This window comes from Carcharodon carcharias, chromosome 7 (assembly GCF_017639515.1).
Source record: "Carcharodon carcharias isolate sCarCar2 chromosome 7, sCarCar2.pri, whole genome shotgun sequence".
Taxonomy (NCBI): domain Eukaryota; kingdom Metazoa; phylum Chordata; class Chondrichthyes; order Lamniformes; family Lamnidae; genus Carcharodon; species Carcharodon carcharias.
The window spans coordinates 186,978,615-186,998,394 of record NC_054473.1 but is presented as its reverse complement, the minus strand read 5'-3'; the positions used below and the strand labels follow the sequence as shown (position 1 = coordinate 186,998,394).

The 19,780-nt window shown below is 43.5% G+C and overlaps 1 protein-coding gene across 1 annotated transcript in view; it reads right to left on the bottom strand.

Moving 5' to 3' along the window:
• Window positions 1-223: 223 nt before the first annotated feature.
• LOC121280086 (pyrethroid hydrolase Ces2e-like) overlaps window positions 224-19,780 on the bottom strand; it is a 32,302-nt gene continuing 12,745 nt past the window's right edge. Inside the window, exons 5-13 of the mRNA XM_041191711.1 lie at window positions 18,424-18,577; window positions 17,589-17,693; window positions 15,291-15,395; window positions 12,366-12,521; window positions 10,849-10,929; window positions 9,292-9,436; window positions 8,465-8,614; window positions 1,884-1,956; window positions 224-386 (exon numbers count right to left, since the gene is read on the bottom strand). Of these exons, the coding sequence (XP_041047645.1) occupies window positions 224-386; window positions 1,884-1,956; window positions 8,465-8,614; window positions 9,292-9,436; window positions 10,849-10,929; window positions 12,366-12,521; window positions 15,291-15,395; window positions 17,589-17,693; window positions 18,424-18,577 (1,132 nt within the window). The remainder of the gene's footprint in view (window positions 387-1,883; window positions 1,957-8,464; window positions 8,615-9,291; window positions 9,437-10,848; window positions 10,930-12,365; window positions 12,522-15,290; window positions 15,396-17,588; window positions 17,694-18,423; window positions 18,578-19,780) is intronic.

The following is a 19,780-nucleotide window of genomic DNA, read 5'->3' as shown; positions in this document are numbered from 1 at the left end:
ATGTTTGTATGCATGTGTTTGTATGTTTTCATGTTTGTATGTTTGTGTGTTTGTATATGCGTGTTTGTATGTGCGTTTTTGTATGTTTGTATGTGCATGTTTGTAAGTGTTTGTTTGTATGTTTGTGTGTGTGTTTGTACAGATATATGTTTGCCCTCCTGCCCACAAAGTTAAACATTTCTTGACATGCCAAACATAGAACTGAATTGGAATGAGCTTCAAATTAGATTAATACTTTTGCAACTATTTTTGGAGGTTTGTTAGACCAGAATTTGAGTTTGTCCTTCTTCAACTTTTTGCCTAGTTGCAGGGTCAGGTTGAACTGCATGTATTTTTCAGAGTCACCATTCATTGGCCAAACTGGTAAGTCATTTCTGTTGGGATTCCTGCAAGGAAGAGATTGCAACGGCTTTTATTAGAACATCAAGTGTGTAAGGTAACTCAGTCACCCCAACACCCCTTCCCTTCCCTACAGCATCTTTTTGTGCGAACTCAGGGAGTGCAACTCCTGCCCTTTACCTCCTTCCCCACCATCCAAAATCCCAAACCACTCCTTACAGGTGAAACAACGATTATGTGCACTTCTTTCAATCTAGTATACTGTATTCGCTGCTCCCGATGTGGTCTCCTCTGCAGCGGGGAGAACAAATGCAGACTGGGAGATCGCTTTGCGGACACCTCAGTTCAGTCCACATGCATGACCCTGAACTTCCTGTCACTTGTCATTTCAATTTTCCACCCTCCTCCCACTCTGACCTTTCTGCTCTTTGTAAGACAATGTATTATTCAATTTACTTTAACATATCAATCACTTTTTAACCAAATGTAACTACTTCTTTATTTATTTTATATTCATGAATGCATACCGGCTGCTTTGTGGCCTTGTGTGTTGTGAGTGTGTCTCATGTTGCTAACATTGAACATTGAAGAGAAGCGCACCTCTCACTGACGACACATGAAGAACTGCATTGTGGGCAAAAGGCTCCTCCTGGGGGAAAGATCTATATAGATACTCCCCTGTCCCCAGTGGTAATCAATACAACAGAATATTCAACCAACCCCACCCTCTGTTTTTCAACACTGCTGGGAGGCTGCTCCAGTGATGAAAGAATTTCTTCCCATCTCAGATCCCTGTTGAGATCGGTCATTTTAACCATGATTCTCAATCTGTCAGTCTCCCAGTCTGGCTTCAGATCCCCCACTTTGATCAACAGCATTTGTGCCTTATTAGCCTATTAACAACCCTGATCTTTGCCACCATGTCCCACTCTGCAAACTATTCTTCAGAACTCTGCAATTCACTGAATCACCTTCATCGATCTTCTCTGAGCTCTTGAAAACACATTATCTGTTATTTAGGAAACTCACTTTAGCGAGTATACATTGGAAATACAGTGTTTTACAACTGGAATAAAAACTCATCCTTTGGGAATTATTGGATTGTGGAATAAGTGTTTGATCTTTTGTTGACGTCCTACTTATACACCATAGCAAAGGAGTATAAATTGGGTAGTCTGTGATTTGAATAATGGGGTATTGATGTTCTGCCGTTAGGTGTCACTAGTGAATTTATTGTATTATTATTCACAAAGAATGTTGAAGATATCTAGAGGCAGAACTTAATCACTGCACTGACTGTTCCTGCAATTTGACCCTTTAACTGGCTTTTTGGAGGCATTTTGGAAGGTCCTGTGGCCATGAAAGACACTATATAAACGCAAGCTTTCCTTTCTTCTATCTTTCTGGTTCAATCAGTGACAGGAAATTCAAAGTCCTTGGTCTATTGGTCGTGATTTCCCATTTTGGTATCAAGGTGCCCTGATAAACTAGCTGGGATAACAAGGCAAATGCCATTAAGAGGTTTAAATGAATTAAAACCTTACCCACTCCATGCAAATGTACTCCAGTATGACATCATTGCCTTGCTGAGATTCTTTTCTCCTTCAGTCATGTTACCTGTTTAATAAAGTCACATCATCACAACCTTCATTGCTGGCCTGGTTCAATGAATTAACACACTGTGCTAACAGCTACGCCAACAACCAATTTAAGATAATCAGTCAAACCCATAATGTGGCTCATTTATACTTGCTAGAAGTGACATACAGTCATAAGCTGGGACCCGTTCTCTGCAAACAAAAGGATTATGTTCAAGCCTTGCACCTTTTTTTTAATTACCAGGGAACTTGGGGAGCCTATGGTTCCTTATTGCTTTCTCCATGGCAATGCCTAGGCCTATCAGAGTCGACTTGCCAACCAATCAGCACTCTTTTGCCCTGTTGCATCAATTGTTATGATTGTTTGAAATTTGGTGTTCTTGCATTTGTCTTGATGAGCATAAGATGATAAGCTTCAGCAACGCGTCTCTCTTTTCAGCGATACACTGAATATACTGCCATTCTACCGCCTAGAAGGACTAGGGCAGCACATAGATGGGAACACCACCACCTGGAAGTTCCCCTCCTTGTCACTCACCATCCTGGCTTGGAAATATATCACCGTTCCTTCATTGTTGCTGGGTCAAAATCCTGGAACTCCCTCCCTAACAGCACTGTGGATGTACCTACACCACATGGACTGCAGCAGTTCAAGAAGGCAGCTCACCACCACCTTCTCAAGGGCAATTAGGGATGGGCAATAAATGCTGGCCCAGCCAGCAATGCCCACATCCCACAAACAAATAAACAAAAGGCATTACGTGTGTGAATGTCACCAATCCTGTCAGGCCTGTTTAGGTGTTTGCTGTGACTTAGCATTCCCACATTTAATTCAGAAGGTTGTGGGTTTGAGTCCCATCCTAAAGACTTTAACAAGTGCTTCAGGCTGATACTCCAGTGCTGCATTGAGGGAGTGCTGCACTATTGAAGATGTTGTCTTTCAGATGTGATATTGAACCAAGGCCCTGTACACCCTCTGGGGGGATGTAAAGGCAAAATTTTGAAAGGAGAGGAGATCTCCCTGGTTTCCTTGACAATACTTATCCTTCAACTAACGTCACAAAACAGATTAATCACAGAATCACAGAACCTTTACAGTGCAGGAGGAGGCCATTCAGCCCATCAACTCTGCACTAGCTCTCTGAAAGAGCATTCTACCCAATCCCACTCCCCTGCCTTATCTCTGTACCGTTGCACATTCCCTCTTTTCAGGTAGCAATCCGATTCTCTTTTGAATACCTCGATCGAACCTGCCTCCACCACCCTCTCAGGAAGTTAGTTCCGTACTCCAACCACCCTCTGGGTGAAAAAAATTTTCCTCACATCACATTTACTCCTTTTGCCAATTATTTTGAATCTGTGCCCTCTAGTTCTTGATGTTCTCTTGAGTAGGAACAGTTTCTCACTATTTACCCTGTCCATACCCCTCAGGATCTTGGATACCTCTATCAAGCCTCCTCTCAGCCTTCTTTTCTCCAAGGAAAACAGTCCCAACCTCTCCAATCTATCCTCATAGCTACTGTTCTTTATCCCTGGAATCATTCTGGTGAATGTGCCCTCAATAATCTCTCCAATGTCTTCACATCCTTCCTCAAGTATGGTACCCAGAACTGGATGCAGTACTCCAGATGAGGCCTAACTAGTGTCTTATACAAGTTCAACATGACCTCCTTACTCTTGTGTTCAATGCTCCTATTAATAAAGCCTAATATACCATATGCTTTATTAACTGCTACTGCTCTCTCAACATGCCCTGCCATCTTCAATGACCCATGCTCACACACACCGAGGTCCCTCTGTTCCTGCACCTCCTTATTCTTCCTGCCAAAAAGAATCACTTCACATTTCTCTGCACTGAACTTCAAAAGAAGGATTCTAGGAAGGGGATAAACCAACCATGGTTAACTGAGGAAGTTAAGGATAGTATCAAATTGAAAGTAAAAACATACAATGTGGCAAAGATTAGTGGTAAGCCAGAGGATTAGGGAAGTTTTAAAAACCAACAAAAGATGACCAAAAATGTAATAAAGAGGGAGAAAATATACCTTGAGGGCAAACTAGCAAGTAATATTAAAATGGACAGTAAGAGCTCCCTTAAATACATAAATAGGAAGAGAGAGACCAAAGTGAACATAGGCCCCTTAGAGAATGAGGCTGGGGAAATAATAATGGGGAATGAGAAAATGGCAGAGGAGTTGAATAAATATTTTGCATCAGTCTTCATGGTAGAAGCCACTAATAGCATTCCAAAAACACTAAGTAATCATGGGGCAAAAGCGGGGTGGGGTGGGGTAGGAAATAAATACAATAACTATCACTAGAGAAAAAGTAATAGGGAAACTAAAGGGGCTAATGACTGATAAGTCTCCTGGACCTGATGAGTTGCTTCTTAGGATATTAAAGGAAGTAGCTACAAGGATAGTGGATGCACTGGTAGTAATCTTCCTAGAATCCTTAGATTCTGGAAAAGTCCCAGAGGTTTGGAAAACTGCCAATGTTATTCAAAAAGAGAGGGAGGCAAAAAACAGGTAACTATAGGCCAGTTAGCTTAACATCTGTCATTGGGAAAATGTTAGAGTCTATTATAAAGGATGTAATAGCAGAGCATTTAGAAATACATAATCTAATCAAGCAGAGTCAGCATGGCTTCATGAAGGGGAAATCATGCCTGACAAATTTATTAGAATTCTTCGAGAAGGTAACAAGCAGGATAGATAAAGGAGAACCAGTAGTTGTAATATATTTGGGGTTCCAAAACGTGTTTGATAAGGTACAGCACATAAGGCCACTTAATAAGATAAGAGTCAATAGCTTTGGGGGTAGTGTATTAGCATGGATAGAGGATTGGATTGCTAATAGGACACAGAGAGTTGGGATAAGGGGGGGCATTTTCAGGATGGCAACCTAGTGGAGTACCACAGAGATCAGTGCTGGGGTCACACTTATTTATAATATATATTAATGACTTGAGTGAGGGAAGTGAATGTACTATCGCCATGTTTGTGGATGATACAAAAATAGATGGGAAGGCAAGTGGTGAGGATGATACAAGGAGTCTACAGAGGGGTATGGACAGGTTAAGTGAGTGGGCAAAAACTTGGCAGATGGAACATATTGTGCGAAAACTTTAGGTTATGTACTTTGGCAGGAAGAATAGAGGAGCTGAATATTATTTAAATGGAGAAAGACTGCAGAAAGCTGCAGCACAGAGGGATTTGGGGTCCTCGTGCATGAATCCCAAAAAGCTAGCATACAAGTTCATCAGGTAATAGGGAAGGCAAATGGAATGTTGGCCTTTATTTCAAAGGGAATGGAGTATAAAAACAGGGAAGTCTTGCTAAAATATACAAGGTACTAGTTAGACCACATCTAGAATACGATGAACAGTTTTGGTCCCCTTATCTAAGGAAAGATATACTGGCATTGAAGGCAGTCCAGAGAAGGTTCATTAGGTTGATCCCGGATAAGGAGGGATTTTCTTTTGAGGAGAGGTTGACTATGTTGGGCCTGTACTCATTGGAGTTTAGAAGAATGAGAGGCAACCTTATTGAAATTTACAAGATTCTTAAGGGGCTTGACAAGGTAGATGCTGGGAGGTTGTTTCCCCTTGTGGGGGAGTCTAGGACCAGAGGGCATAAACTCAGAGTATGGGTTTAAGACAGAGATGAGGAGGAATTTCTTTTCTCATAGTGTAGTGAATCTGTGGAATTCTTTACCGCAGAGGGCTGTAGAGGCTGGGTCGTTAAGTATATTCAAGGCTGAGAGAGACAGATTTTTAATCAGTAAGGGAATCAAGGGTTACGGGAATAAGGCAGGAAAGTGGAGTTGAGTATTATTGGATCAGCCATGATCTCATTGAATGGTGGAACAGACACGACGGGCTGAATGGCCTACTTCTGCTCCTATGTCTTATGGTCTTATGGCCCTATCCACCAACATGTCTATGTCCTTTTGAAGTTCAAGGCAATCCTCATCACAGTTGACAACTTTTCCAATCTTTGTATCATCTGCAAATTTTGAAATTATGCCCTGAACACCACAGTCTTGATCATTAATATATATCAGGAAGAACAAGTGTCCCAACACTGACCCCCCTGGGGAAATCCACTACAAACCTTCCCCCAATCTAAAAAACAACCATTCATCACTATTCTGTTTCCTGTCACTCAGCCAATTTCTTATCCAAGTGCCTACTTTCCCTTTTATTTCATGACCTCGAATTTTGCTCACAAGTCTGTTGTGTGGCACTGTATCAAATGCCTTTTGAAAATCCATATACACTACATCTACAGCATTGCTCTTCTCTGTTACCTCCTCAAAAAACTTCAAGTTAGTTAAACATAATTTTCCCTTAATGAACCCATGCTGGCTTTCCTTAATTATCCTGCACTTGTCTAAGTGACTTTTGATTTTGTCCTGAACTATAGTTTCCAGAAGTTTCCTCACCACTGAGGTCAAAATGACTGGTTTGTAGTTGTGAAGTTTCCTCACCACTGAGGTCTGTAGTTGGCGATTTTATCCTTGCACCCCTTTTTGAACAAGGGTGTAACATTTACAATTCTCCAGTCCTCTGGCACCTTCCCTGAGTCTAAAGAAGACTGGAAGATGATCACTAGTGCCATTTATGACAGTGCTGCTTGTGACTGGCTGCTGTGTTTCCTGCACAAGAACTCAAGAGATAGGAGTAGGAGTAGATCATTTGGCTGATCGAGGCTGCTTCACCATTCAATACGATCATGGTTGATCTTGGGCTTCAATTCCATTTTCCTGCCCACTCCCCAGATTCCTTCATTCCCTGAGATCAAACATCTGTCCATCCCGGCCTTAAATATATTCAGCAATGTAACATCCTCAACCCTCTGGGGTAGAGAATTCCAAAGATTCACAACCCTCTGTGTGAAGTAATTTCCCCTCATCTCAGTCCTATATGATTGGCCCCTCATCCTGAGACTGTGCACCACCACCCCCCCAGCCGTGTTTTAGATCCCCCAACCAGGGGAAACAACCTCTCATCAACCCTGTCAAAACCCTTCAGAAACTTGAATGCTTCAATGAGAAAACCTATCATTCTTCTAAACTCCAGAGAATGTGAGCCTTTAAGGAAGGATATAGTTGCATTGGAGACGGTACAGCAAAGGTTCACTAGAGTGGTCCCTGGGATGATGTCCTACGATTACATGACAATAATGACCACATTTCGAAAGTTCCTCACTGGCTGTGAAGCACCTTAGAATGTCCTGAGGTTGTGAAAGGCGATAGGGAAACGTAAGTCCTTTCGTTCTGCTACCTCATGGATCCATTTATCATGTGGCATCCTGGATAATAAGTGTCAGCAGAATGTTTAACCTATGAAGACATCACAGCTGAGCTGACTCCACCCCCAGGGGTGTATATTATACTGGGAGTCACTGCATAGCAACTTGAAGCAGCAATCTAGCTAACTTTTGGGACACTGAGGCTATCTGTTTCATAATTGTAGAAATTACTGGCTGAGACCAGGTCTCAAAGCTGGAGCGATGTTTAGTGGTGGCCCCCATACCCCACCATGGAACAGGAGGAGTTCCTCAATATTGATGCTGTTCCACCATTCACTTAGACCATAGCTGATTGGCATCTCCACTCCATTTAGCTGCTCTTAATACAATATTGTATTAATATCCCACCCCAGTTTAAACTTACCACATTTAAATTGGGCAAATAATCTGATCTTAAGTCTTGAAAAACACAAAGGGTGCTACAAACCTGGAGTTCCCTCCCCATAAAAGGCTGTGGATATTGGGGACCAATTGATAAACTCAAGGCTGACGTTAACTAATATTTGTCGATTAAGGGATATGGAACAAAGACAGGTAAATGGATAGGAGGTACAGATCAGCCATATCCAAACGAATGATGGAACAGGTTCAAAGGGCTGAATGGCCTTCTCTTGTGCCTATGTTCATCAGCAAGCAGCACCATATAAACACTCCTGGAAACCATAATTAATATTAGGGCAATAGGTTTCCTGTTCTGTTGGTTGTTATGAGTTTAATTTTTGGCCAAACCTTGCAGTAAATAGTTTTGTACCTGTAAGGTGTTATAACTTTTTTTTAAGGAGTTCAGAAGATGTAAGACACATTTATTGCTGATCCACAGTTACCCTGGTGGGTCTTCTCGGTGAATGATTCTGTTTTGCAGTGACTGTTGTACAACTGAGTGCCTCGCTAGGCTAATCCAACGAGTGCTCAGTGCCAACCATGGATTAAGTGGAAGTGGAGAATTACGTAAACCACACTCAATAAGACAGATGGCTCTCTTGCCTGAAGGATTATAGTTAACCAGTTGGGCCTTTACAGCAAACAGCAGAGTTTGATGGTTACTTTTTCCCAGTACAAGCAAATGATTAACCAACTTCATTGAATTTCATTGCAAAGTTTCCATGAGCTTATAAATTCTGAGCTATTAGTGCATCACCGTAACCACTAAACTGCCATACCCACACTTCAATACAGCTAATTATAGGGTTACAGAAATTTGAAGCTTCTTACCCAGTAATATATCAAAAGTAGGAATGAACGGTCCCCCAAGGACAAAGGACAGCTCAGCCCCATGAGGCGCTCTCTTGAATTGGGGTATTCTTGCCTCATAGAAGCTTGCACGATGCTGGAATTCATATAAAAACACAGGGTTCCCAGCATCTGAAAACAGAACATCAGAGAGAGTTACTGAAGCCAAAGCAGATAAAAGAAAAACACAATCTATTCAGAGCAACCCCAACCTGGAGGCCAATTGGTCCAAATCCCTTCCTATTCATTCCCATTGCACACAATCCCAATGGACCAAACCTCTTCCCATTCACTCCCACTGTACACAAACCCAATGGACCCAAACCCCTTCCCATTCACTCCCACTGTACACAAACCCAATGGACCAAACCTCTTCCCATTCACTCCCACTGTACACAAACCCAATGGATCCAAACCCCTTCTCATTCACTCCCATTGTACACAATGCAATTGACCCAAACCCCTTCCCATTCACTCCCATTGTATTGAATCCCAATGGACCCAAACCCCTTCCCATTCACTCCCATAGTGGTAGCTCAGGGAGACCTGCTCCCTCACCTTACCCCACAGTTGTTCGGTGGTGCCCCTAAGGCTATATAATTAATTATTTCTCTCTAATGGAGACAGATGCCTCTAGCCCTTTGTGGACAATGGCTAATTACTCTCTCCGATTGTACTGAATAGTATTCTTGATCCAGGTAAAACACATAAATATAAAAGGACATTTAAGCTCTTGCATTCTCTGCATTGATGTTAACTGTAGCCTCATTATTTCCTGATGCCAACAGAGCTGCACACTTCATGCTCACCTTTGTAGTACTGGGCTGCTCTCAGGGTAGGAAAAGCTATAAACACATCACCGAACATGTCAAGGTAACGTTCTTTCAGCACATCAGGGTCATGTACATCCTTAAAGTATTCGTCAAAAATGAGGTCTCCATTCTCGTCACCAAACTAATCAGAAAGTTAAATGACTCTGTGTCTCACAAAACAATATATTGGAACAAGAAAATACAGAACACATCATCCAAAAGAGACAAAAATGAAAACCCCATTCAGGTCCTGGGGTGAAGCTTTGGACCTAGTACCCATGACTTTGGACCTTGTAGCCTTGACCTTTGACCTTGTACCTATAACCTTGAACCTTGTACCCAAGATCTCTCTGACTCAAGGTGGAAGCATTACTAACTGAGCTAGGCACAGGCGGGTTATAGGCTGGTGGAGACAGAGGTAGGAAGGGGAGAGGTCATGGCGGGACTGGAAAACAAGAATGAAGGTTTCAAAATCGAGGCATTGTTTAACCAGTGTAGTTTAGCGGGCACAGAGCTGGATGGCACTTGGTGCGTGTTAGGGCCACAAACAGCAGAGTTTTGAGTGACCTCAAGTTTACAGAGGGAAGAATGTAGGAGACCAGCCAGCAGTGCGTTGGAACAATCGAGTCTAGTGGTGACGGAGGCACGAATGAGGGTTTCAACTGCAGAAGAGCCGAGGCAAGGGTGGAATGGGGCAAAGTTACAGATGTGGAAATAGGAGGTCTTAATGATGGCTCAAAGATGTGACTGAAAGTTCGTCTCAGGGTCAAATATGACACCAAGGTTGTACACAGTCTGATTCAGCCTCAGAGAGTTATCTGGGAGGTCAATGAAATCAGTGCTGAGGGAGCAGGGTTTGTAGTGGGGACTGAAAACAAAGGCTTCAGACTTCCCAATATTAATTGAAGGAAATTTCTGCTCATCCAGTACTGGATGTCGGACAAGACAGTGGAGTGGTCAAGGGAGATGGCAGTGAGTTGGAGCAGAGTGTTGCTCTGAAACTAACTGTGCTTTCGAGTGATGTCTCTGACTGCAGCATATAGATGAGAAATAGGAGGAGGCCAAGGATTGATCCTTGGTGGACACCAGAGGTACAGATAAAGGAATGGGAACATGATAATACACATGATAACCTGGCTAAGGTTACATAAGAATGGTGAGACCAGTCCCACCCAGCTGGATGACTGTGGAGTGGCGCTGGAGGAGGATGGTGTGGCCAACTATGTCAAAGGTTACAGACAGGTCAAAAAGGATGAGGACTCCTGACCTCCCTCAACCTTCCCTTGCTCCTTTGATCTGCAAGCTCTTAAAACTGAGCATGAACCTCTTGACTTACTTTATCTTCTCACCCATTCATTTAAACCATTGTTCGAAAGGCTTGGCCAGATATCGAGCCGTGTTCAAGTCTTAATCAGAGTTTACAAGATGATGAAGAAATCAAAAAGTGATGGTAGGAGAGAGTGACAACCAGTTCACTCACAAACACATAGCCAAGGCTGAAGGTCTTTTTACAATGTGTATGAGTTTAAAAAAATTCAAATAAAAATAACTTACGATTGGTGTGAGATATGTGTTAATTTTCTCCTTAATTTGCTTTTCGGTTAACCCTGCTGCCCAGTCAGATGGAATAATTTTCTGTCAAAGAATGAAGAGTAAGTTTAAACATCTGAACAGTTTCTCAAGGGGAGTACATGTGAACCTATCAGCAGTGTGGGCTTGGGTTGGGGCCATACATAATCGGTGAGGGGTGTCAGCAGTGGGTCAGTGGTTAGCAGTCTCATTGGGTTCAAGTCCCACTCCAGAGACTTGAACACAAAAATCTAACTGACACTGCAGTGCTGTACTGAGAAAGTGCTACATTGTCAGTGATCAGTACTGAGAAAGCACTACACTGCAGTGCTGTACTGAGAAAGTGCTACACTGTCAGTTGTCAGTACTGAGAAAGCGCTACACTGTCAGTGGTCAGTACTGAGAAAGCACTACACTGCAGTGCTGTACTGAGAAAGTGCTACACTGTCAGTGGTCAGTACTGAGAAAGCGCTACACTGTCAGTGGTCAGTACTGAGAAAGCACTACACTGCAGTGCTGTACTGAGAAAGTGCTACACTGTCAGTGGTCAGTACTGAGAAAGCGCTACACTGTCAATGGTCAGTACTGAGAAAGCGCTACACTGTCAGTGGTCAGTACTGAGAAAGTGCTACACTGTCAGTGGTCAGTACTGAGAAAGCACTACACTGCAGTGCTGTACTGAGAAAGTGCTACACTGTCAGTGGTCAGTACTGAGAAAGCGCTACACTGCAGTGCTGTACTGAGAAAGCGCTACACTGTCAGTGGTCAGTACTGAGAAAGCGCTACACTGTCAGTGGTCAGTACTGAGAAAGCACTACACTGTCAGTGGTCAGTACTGAGAAAGTGCTACTCTGTCAGTGGTCAGTACTGAGAAAGCACTGGACTGTTGGAGAGTCAGTACTGAGGGAGTGCTGCACTGTAAATGGTCAGTAATGAGAAAGCACTACACTGTTGAGGGTCAGTACTGAGGGAATGCTGCATTGTCAGAGGGTCAGTATTGAGGGGATGCCGCACTGTCAGAGGGTCAGTCCAGAGGGAGTGCTGCATTGTTGGAGGGTCAATATCGAGGGAGTGTTGTGCTGTCAGAGGGTCAGTACTGAGGGAGCTCAGCACTGTCGGGGGGTTAATAGTGAGGGAGCGCCACACCATCGGAGGTGCCGTCAGTTGAATGAAATGTTAAAGTGAGGCCCCCATCTGCCCTGTCACCTGAAAGTTAAACATCCCCTAGCACCATTTTGAAGACGAGCAGAAGCAGCTTGCCTGGCTGGAGCTCATCACAATAATCAACATCCCAGTAATAGTCATTATCACATTGCTGCTTGAGGGAGCTTGCTGTGTTTGCTACATTACAACACTTGAAAGGATGTTCCAGTCATGGTGCAGGTGGTTTTCGTTGTGGAGAGGGTATGAGGCTCAAGCAGGACACCAGTGAACTCTTCCACCTTTCTTTGACAGCGAGTTAATGGTTAGCTTCCTCCCATCAAGCAACAGGTTGGCGTTACCTCTGGGTGTACGAGACTTTTTACTGCCTCCTCCGTGGTCACCCCAATCAGGTAAGGGATTTTCTGGAACATTCCATTCTGGAACATCTTCTGGGGATCATCAGGAAGGAAGTGTCCATCAACAACAAGAGCAGGAATTAACTGGTAGAGTTCATTCTGAAACAGTAATCAGTGAGGCAAGAAAATGTTAAGACAGTTAGAAATTGCATTTCCACAATCTCAGAACATCTCAAAGTGCTTTAGAGCCAGTGAAGTATTTTTTGAAGTGTAGTCACTGTTGTGATGCAAGAAACACGGCAACCAGTTTGTGCACAGCAAGATCCCACACACAGCACAGTGGGTAGAACTCTCCTGCTCCTACCAAAATTGTGCCGTGGGATCTTTTTGTGCATCAATTTGTGCACAGCAAGATCCCACACACAGCACAGTGGGTAGAACTCTCCTGCTCCTACCAAAATTGTGCCATGGGATCTTTTATTTCCACTTGAGAGGGTTAAGCAGCGGGGCCTTGGTTTAACATCTCATCCAAAAGGAGGCTCTTCCCACAGTGCAGCACTCAGTCCTGCAGCATTTTGTGCTCAAGTCTTAGGAGTGGGATTTGGACCCTTAACTTTCTAGCTCAGAGTATTCCCCACTTACCCAGGGCCCCTCCCATTCTTATGCTCCTCCATATCTTAGGATGCAGGGAACAAGAATAAGAAAGTCTTGCTACAATTGTGGAGGGCTTTGGTGAGACCAAACCTGGAATCCCATAGGCAATTCTGGTCTCCATATTTAAGAAAGGATATATTTGCATTGGAGGTGGTGCAGAGAAGGTTCACTAAATTGGTCCCTGGGTTGAGAGCGATTGTCCAATGATGAGAGACTGAGTAAATTGGGTCTATATTCTCTGGTGATTCAATGCATGAGAGGTGATTCATTGAAACATTCAGGCTTCCTAAGGGGTTTGACAGGGTTGACACTGACAAATTTCTCCCTCTCACTGGGGAAATCTAGAACACGGGGCACAGTCTCAGGATAAGGGGTCGATCATTTAGCACTGAGATGAGGAGAAATTTCTTCACCCAAAAAGTTGTGCATCTTTGGAATTCTCTAGCCAAAGGGTTGTGGGTGCCCCATCATTGAATACATTTAAGGCCAGGATAGACAGAGTTTTGGTCTCCCAGGGAATTAAGGGATATGAGGAACAGGAGGGAAAGTGGAGTTGAAGACCAAGATCAGCCATGATTGTATTGAATAGCGGAGCAGGCTCAGGGGGCTGAATGGTCTACTTGTGCTCCTAAGTCTTGTGGTTTCTATGTTCTTTCTTGTATCAACTCCGCTGGGACCAGTCAACCAGGGAAGGAACCTGGTGTTGGATGATGCATTTCCCAACTGAACTATTGGCATGAAGGGGAGTGAATAAGAGAGGCAGGAGCAGAGGGAGGGAGGGCAGGAGTGGAGGGAGGGGCAGTGGAGGCATGGGAATGGGGGAGGGGCGTGAGAGGAGGGATGCAGGTGGTGAGGGGGAATCGCTACTCACTTTTTGACGAAAGTATTTGCATTTCCAGTAATCAGGGGAACAGCAACTTTAATACAGAAATTTTTTGATTATTGTTAATGGCACTCGGCACAATAGGGACTGTTCCTCTGCCTCTCAGAGGCTGATTCTTAAATACATTAGTAGAAAATGACTTGTATTTGTCACATTCTCAGGCACACCTCAAAGTGTGTTACTGCAAAGTACAGCATTGTGTACAGTTTTGGTCCCCTTATCTAAGGAAGGATGTACTTGCCATAGGGATATGCAACAGAGGTTCACCTAGACCTCTTGGGCTGTCCAGCTCACAATGAATGTCTGCTTTGAATACTGATTGTATTATAATCGTATTGAAGCGCCTCAGAGTACAACATGATGTATGTTGATAACTCCAGTCCCATTGTCTGATTGTCTGTAATGACCATATTGAAATGACTGTAATATTAATTGATTGTATTGCTGCACCTCATGATCCATGTGTAAAAGTTGAATCTGATTGTACTTTTTGTGATGGTGATTTAGAAATGTTTTGTAATGTTCTTCCAGATATTTTATGAATAAAGTATATTTTTCAAAAGAAAACAGAGTTTTCACCAGATTAATCCCTGGGATGGTGGGATTGTTTTATGAGGAACGATTGAGGAGACTGGGTCTGTATTCACTAGATTTTCGAAGAATGAGGGGTGACCTCATTGAAACTTACAAAATTCTTACAGGGTGTGACAGGGTGGATGTGGATAAGATCCTGTTGGTGAGTCTAGAACTGGGGACATAATCTCAGAATAAGGGGCAGGCCATTTAGGACTGAGATGAGGAGAAATTTCTTCAATCAGAAGGTGGTGAATCTTTGGGATTCTGCATCCAGAATGTGGAAGCTCAATCACTGATCATGTTCAAGACAGAGATTGATAGATTTCTGGAGCCTAATAACATTAAGGGATATGGGATAGCACAGGAAAGTGGCGTTGAGGTAGACAATTAACCATGATCTAATTGAATGGCGGAGCAGGCTCAACGGGCTGAATGGCCCACTCCTGTTCCTATGTTCCTATGCAGTCATTGTCCTAAGGCTGGTAAGAGCAGTGTCGACTCTGTGTGCACAGTATGATCCCACAGATATCAATGAAATAAATGGCCAGTGAATCTGTCTTTAGTGATGTTGGTTGACGGATGGATGTTGGCTGGGGTACTGGGGAGAACTCCCCTGCTCTTCTTCCAATATATTCATGGGGTCTTTTAACATCCCCCTCAAACAGACAGACAGGGATCCCAATTAATATCTCCTGTGAGAGACATGTGGGGATGGAAGAGCCCTCTTACTGGTTGTAAGGGTCAGGGCAAATATCTTTTTAGTTCTCACGATCAAACTAAAAAAAAAATCTGTGATACTTTTTAAAGAAACATACCAGACTAGTGGTGATTTGGGCCATCTCCTCTTCTGTCTTATTCCTGAGGCACTGTAGCAGCAGCTGTGATTGTGTGTTACCGCATCCCGCTATCTCGGCAGCTTCCTGTAACAGGGAAGAGCAGATACCACACGTGAGAACATTCATGTTCTCCCCCCATCTCCTCATCTCTCCTCAGCACTTCACCAAGAAGAAGAAGTTGCATTCATGTAGCCGCTTTTTAACGTGTTCAGAACATCTCAAAGTGTTTCACAGCTTTTGAAGCATGGTCACCATTGTTGGTGGGAAATCACAGCAATCAATTAGTGCGCAGCAAGATCCCACCAGCAGCAATGTCATAAATCATTGAATCACACAACTTGGATGGAGGTCACCTGGTCAATCATGAGCTTTAAAAGATCTTTTAATTGGTCCAACCTTCCCTACTCTTTCCCGTTATCTCTGGAAATTAATATCCTTTTCAAATAAATGTTGAATTCCCTTTCGAATATTACTATTGAATCTGCTTCCATCACCCATTCAGCTAGGAGGTCTTCTGGTAGTGTCACTAGATCTGGGTTCACATCCCACATCAGGACTTGTTGGTCATGGAAGGAGCATTCATGCTCAATGGCTCAATGGCCTGATAATGGGTCCAGGTGCACAGATTAATAAAATGTCATGAACAGGTACAGAAAATAATCAGAAAGATGAATGGAATGCTGGTCTTTATATCTAGAGGATTAGAACACTAAGGGGTAGAAGTCGTGCTTCAGTTATACAAACCGCTGGTTAGGTCCCAACTGGAGATATTGTGGGCACCGCACCTTTATGCAGGATATACTGGCCTTGGAGGGAGTGTAGTGTAGATCGACCAAGATGATACCGGGACTGAAAGGGTTACATTAGGAAGAGAGATTACACAAACAAGGGCTGTATTGTCTGGAATTGAGAAGGTCATTCGATCAAGGTTTTCAAGATATTAAGGTGAACGTATGGGGTAATTTTTTTAACATAATGTTATTTTGTTCAAGGAACACGTTCACAGCCTGAAGGCTGAATTTCATTGCAACTTATGTTGAAAAATTAATTTACGGGCCAAGTAATTGGGTTATAAACATGGAAACGTACAACTACAATGTAGCAACAAAAATAGGCATACAAATTCAGCAGGATATTAAAAGAAGGGTAATGTTGAATTAAAATTATTTTTAAATTACAAACCAGTACCCTTTTCCTACATTACAGGCACTGATGTACACACACATTTCACCATTTGAGTGCTCCACTGGGGACCCCGGCAATGTAAGGAATAGGGTTATTGTGGTAAATAGAGAGAAAATATTTCCACTGGCTGGGGAATGTAGGGGGAAAAGTCTAAAAGTTGGAGCCAGACCTTTCACAAGAGTTTGGAAGCTCTCCAGAAAATGGCAATTGATGTCAAATCAATTATTAATATTAAAGCTGAGAATGGTAGGTTTTTGTAAACCATAGGTATTAAGGGATATTGGGCAATGGTGGGTGTATGGAGTCAGGTTACAGATCACAATCTTACTGCATAGTGGAACAGGCTTGAGGTGTCAAATAGCCTCCTTCCATTCCTGTCTGTTTTTGGTGGTGTTATGTTGACCAGGAAACTAGGGAGAACTCCCCTGCTTGTCCTAAGTTTGACATCGACCTGAACAAGCAAATGAGACCTTGTTTTTATGTTGAATCTGAAGGCTGGCATCTTTGACAGTGCAGCACTCCCTCAGTGCATGCAATGGAGTTATCAAACAAGATTAGGTCATCAGGTTATTGGAGTTGGATTTGACCCCACAGCCTTCAAAATCAGAGCTGAGCATGCTATCACCTCGCCAAGTTGTTTGATCAAGACCTAGATAACAAGACGAGTACCAGCTATAGCTCCATTAGTAGCATTCTTGTCTCTGAGTCAGAAGGTTGAGAGTCAAGTCACCCCAGAGACTTGAGCACACAATCCAGGCTGACACTCCAGTGCAGAATTGAGGGAGTGCTGCACTGTCAGAGGTGCCAACTTTTGGCTAAGATGCAAAACCAAGGCCCTACTTGCCCTCTTGGATGGATGTAAAAGATCCCAGGGGAGCAGGGGAGTTCTCCCTGGTATCCTGGCCAAAATCAGCACTGAAACAGATCAACAAACAGATTCCACGTTGAACAGATCCTTCTCAATAAACACACTGGATTTGACCTGGTGACGTCTGAGGTGAAAGGTCAATGCTTGAATCACCAGAAGATGAGGTCCTCGGTAAACAAACTCTTCGTAACGCGTCCCTCACAGTTGGGCCTGAACAAACTCACGTGAGCTAGCTGGGTTGGCAATGGAGGCACCAATCCTGGCATCAGAGCACTCCCACTTTGTAATATTGCCTTGTGGAACAGTCCAGTGGACAGTGGAGATAAAGTCTGGAATAAAACAGCAGGCATGTGATAAGATACATTCAGAATTAGTTTCATGAGAGAATTTGTTTATTTGTCGGTGTTCTTAACTCATCTGCTGTGGTGCCCAGTTATCTTTGGGAATGTTGCTGCTGGACTTGGGAATGCCCATTGGGAATGGAAATAAGGTGGTCCCACCTTGGTGAGGTTCTGACAAAGGATGTGAGGCTTTCCTAAGGGGCAGGATGGGGAAGGGGCACGGTATGGGCAGGACACTGGGTGGGATACAAACAAAACAGAGGGATACGATAGAGCCAGGGTGAGGGGATGCTTTAGGATGGAGTTGAGCTGGTGGGAGGGGGACGGTGCAGGGAGTGTGAGAGGACACATCAGGAGAAATGGCGGGAGTGGCAGAGGATAGGTGGGAGGAATATGGAATGTGGGGGAGTGTTGCAGGTCGGTGGTGTGTGTGTGTGTGTGTGTGTGTGTGTGTGTGTGTGTGTGTGTGTGTGTGTGTGTGTGTGTGTGTGTGTGTGTGTGCGGGCGTGTGTGTGTAGCAATCGAGTTATATCTTAAAAACATCGGCTTTTAAAGCTGGATTTTCTAAGGTCTCTGTGAGAGCCTGGATCAGAGACTCACAATGTTCCTGGCTTACCAGTGGCTTGATTCAACTTACAAAGCTAGAGTTCCACTGGGTTTCTGCTGAAATCAAATAATTGGAGAGAAAATAGAGAAGGGAAACGTGTTCCCATCGTACGTGTAGAGAGACACTGAGTCCTCCAACAGACTCTCCAAACAGAGTGACCAATCCCGGGTTTCCTCCGAATTGTAGGATATTCCTCTGTACCCATTGTAACGCTGCTAACTGATCCAGAAATCCAAAATTTCCTTGTGCGTTGTTGTCCCCTGTGCTGTGGCACAATAAGCAAAAAAAAAATTGTAAGGAAATGCTTAGTCCTTAACTTTTAGCTTTTGCTTTTAACTAAGTTTCTGTTAGAAGTGCACAATCTAAATGAAAAGGAATTGTTGGGAGAGGAACTTGAGCTGATAGCAAATTACCTACCGCAACAGGCACAAACTGAGCATGAGAATGGCCTTAAAAACAAAAAACTGTGGATGCTGGAAATCCAAAACAAAAACAGAATTACCTGGAAAAACTCAGCAGGTCTGGCAGCATTGGCGGAGAAGAAAAGAGTTGATGTTTCGAGTCCTCATGACCCTTCAACAGAACTGGGTTGTGCTGAAGGGTCATGAGGACTCGAAACGTCAACTCTTTTCTTCTCCGCTGATGCTGCCAGACCTGCTGAGTTTTTCCAGGTAATTCTGTTTTTGTGATGAGAATGGCCTTTGCTGATTAGACATTTAGCAACAGACAAATTGAGGAAGTCCTCTGTCATTGACCTGGACAATTAGAACATAAGAATTAGGTGCAGGAGTAGGCCATTCGGCCCCTCGAACCTGCTCCACCATTCAATAAGATCATGGCTGATCTGATTGTGGTCTCAACTCCACTTTCCTGACTGCCCCGCATAACTCTCGATCCTAGAGAATGGGAGTCAAGTTTTGAGGAGCATTCTTGTTACTGCAGCCTAGCTGAGGATTCTCACCTACCCAGAGAGTGAAAGTGTATTTTTCTTTGCAAAAATATACTTTATTCATAAATCTTCAACAACATTTCAAACCATTTCAAAATCACCATCACAAAAATACAATCAGGTTTGACTTTTACAACATGAATCACAAGGTGTATCAGTACAAACAATGAATATTACAATCATTGGCAAACATTCATTGTGAGCTGTACATCCCGAGGGGTCTATACAGTTCCCAGTCCCTCGGTGCACTATGGCAGAAAGGTCTTAGGAAGCGACCCTTCCCCAATGGGCCTTTGCGGCAGCTGCCCCAAGCTTAACTGTGTCCCTCAGCACGTAGTCCTGGACCTTGGAATGTGCCAGTCTGCAACACTCAGTTGGAGACAACTCTTTGCACTGGAAGACCAACAAGTTTCGGGCAGACCAAAGAGCCTCCTTCACCAAGTTGATGATCCCCCAGCTGCAGTTGAAAGTGTATTACAGCTCACTCAGGGTGAGCAACATGCAAATTGTAGTCTAGAG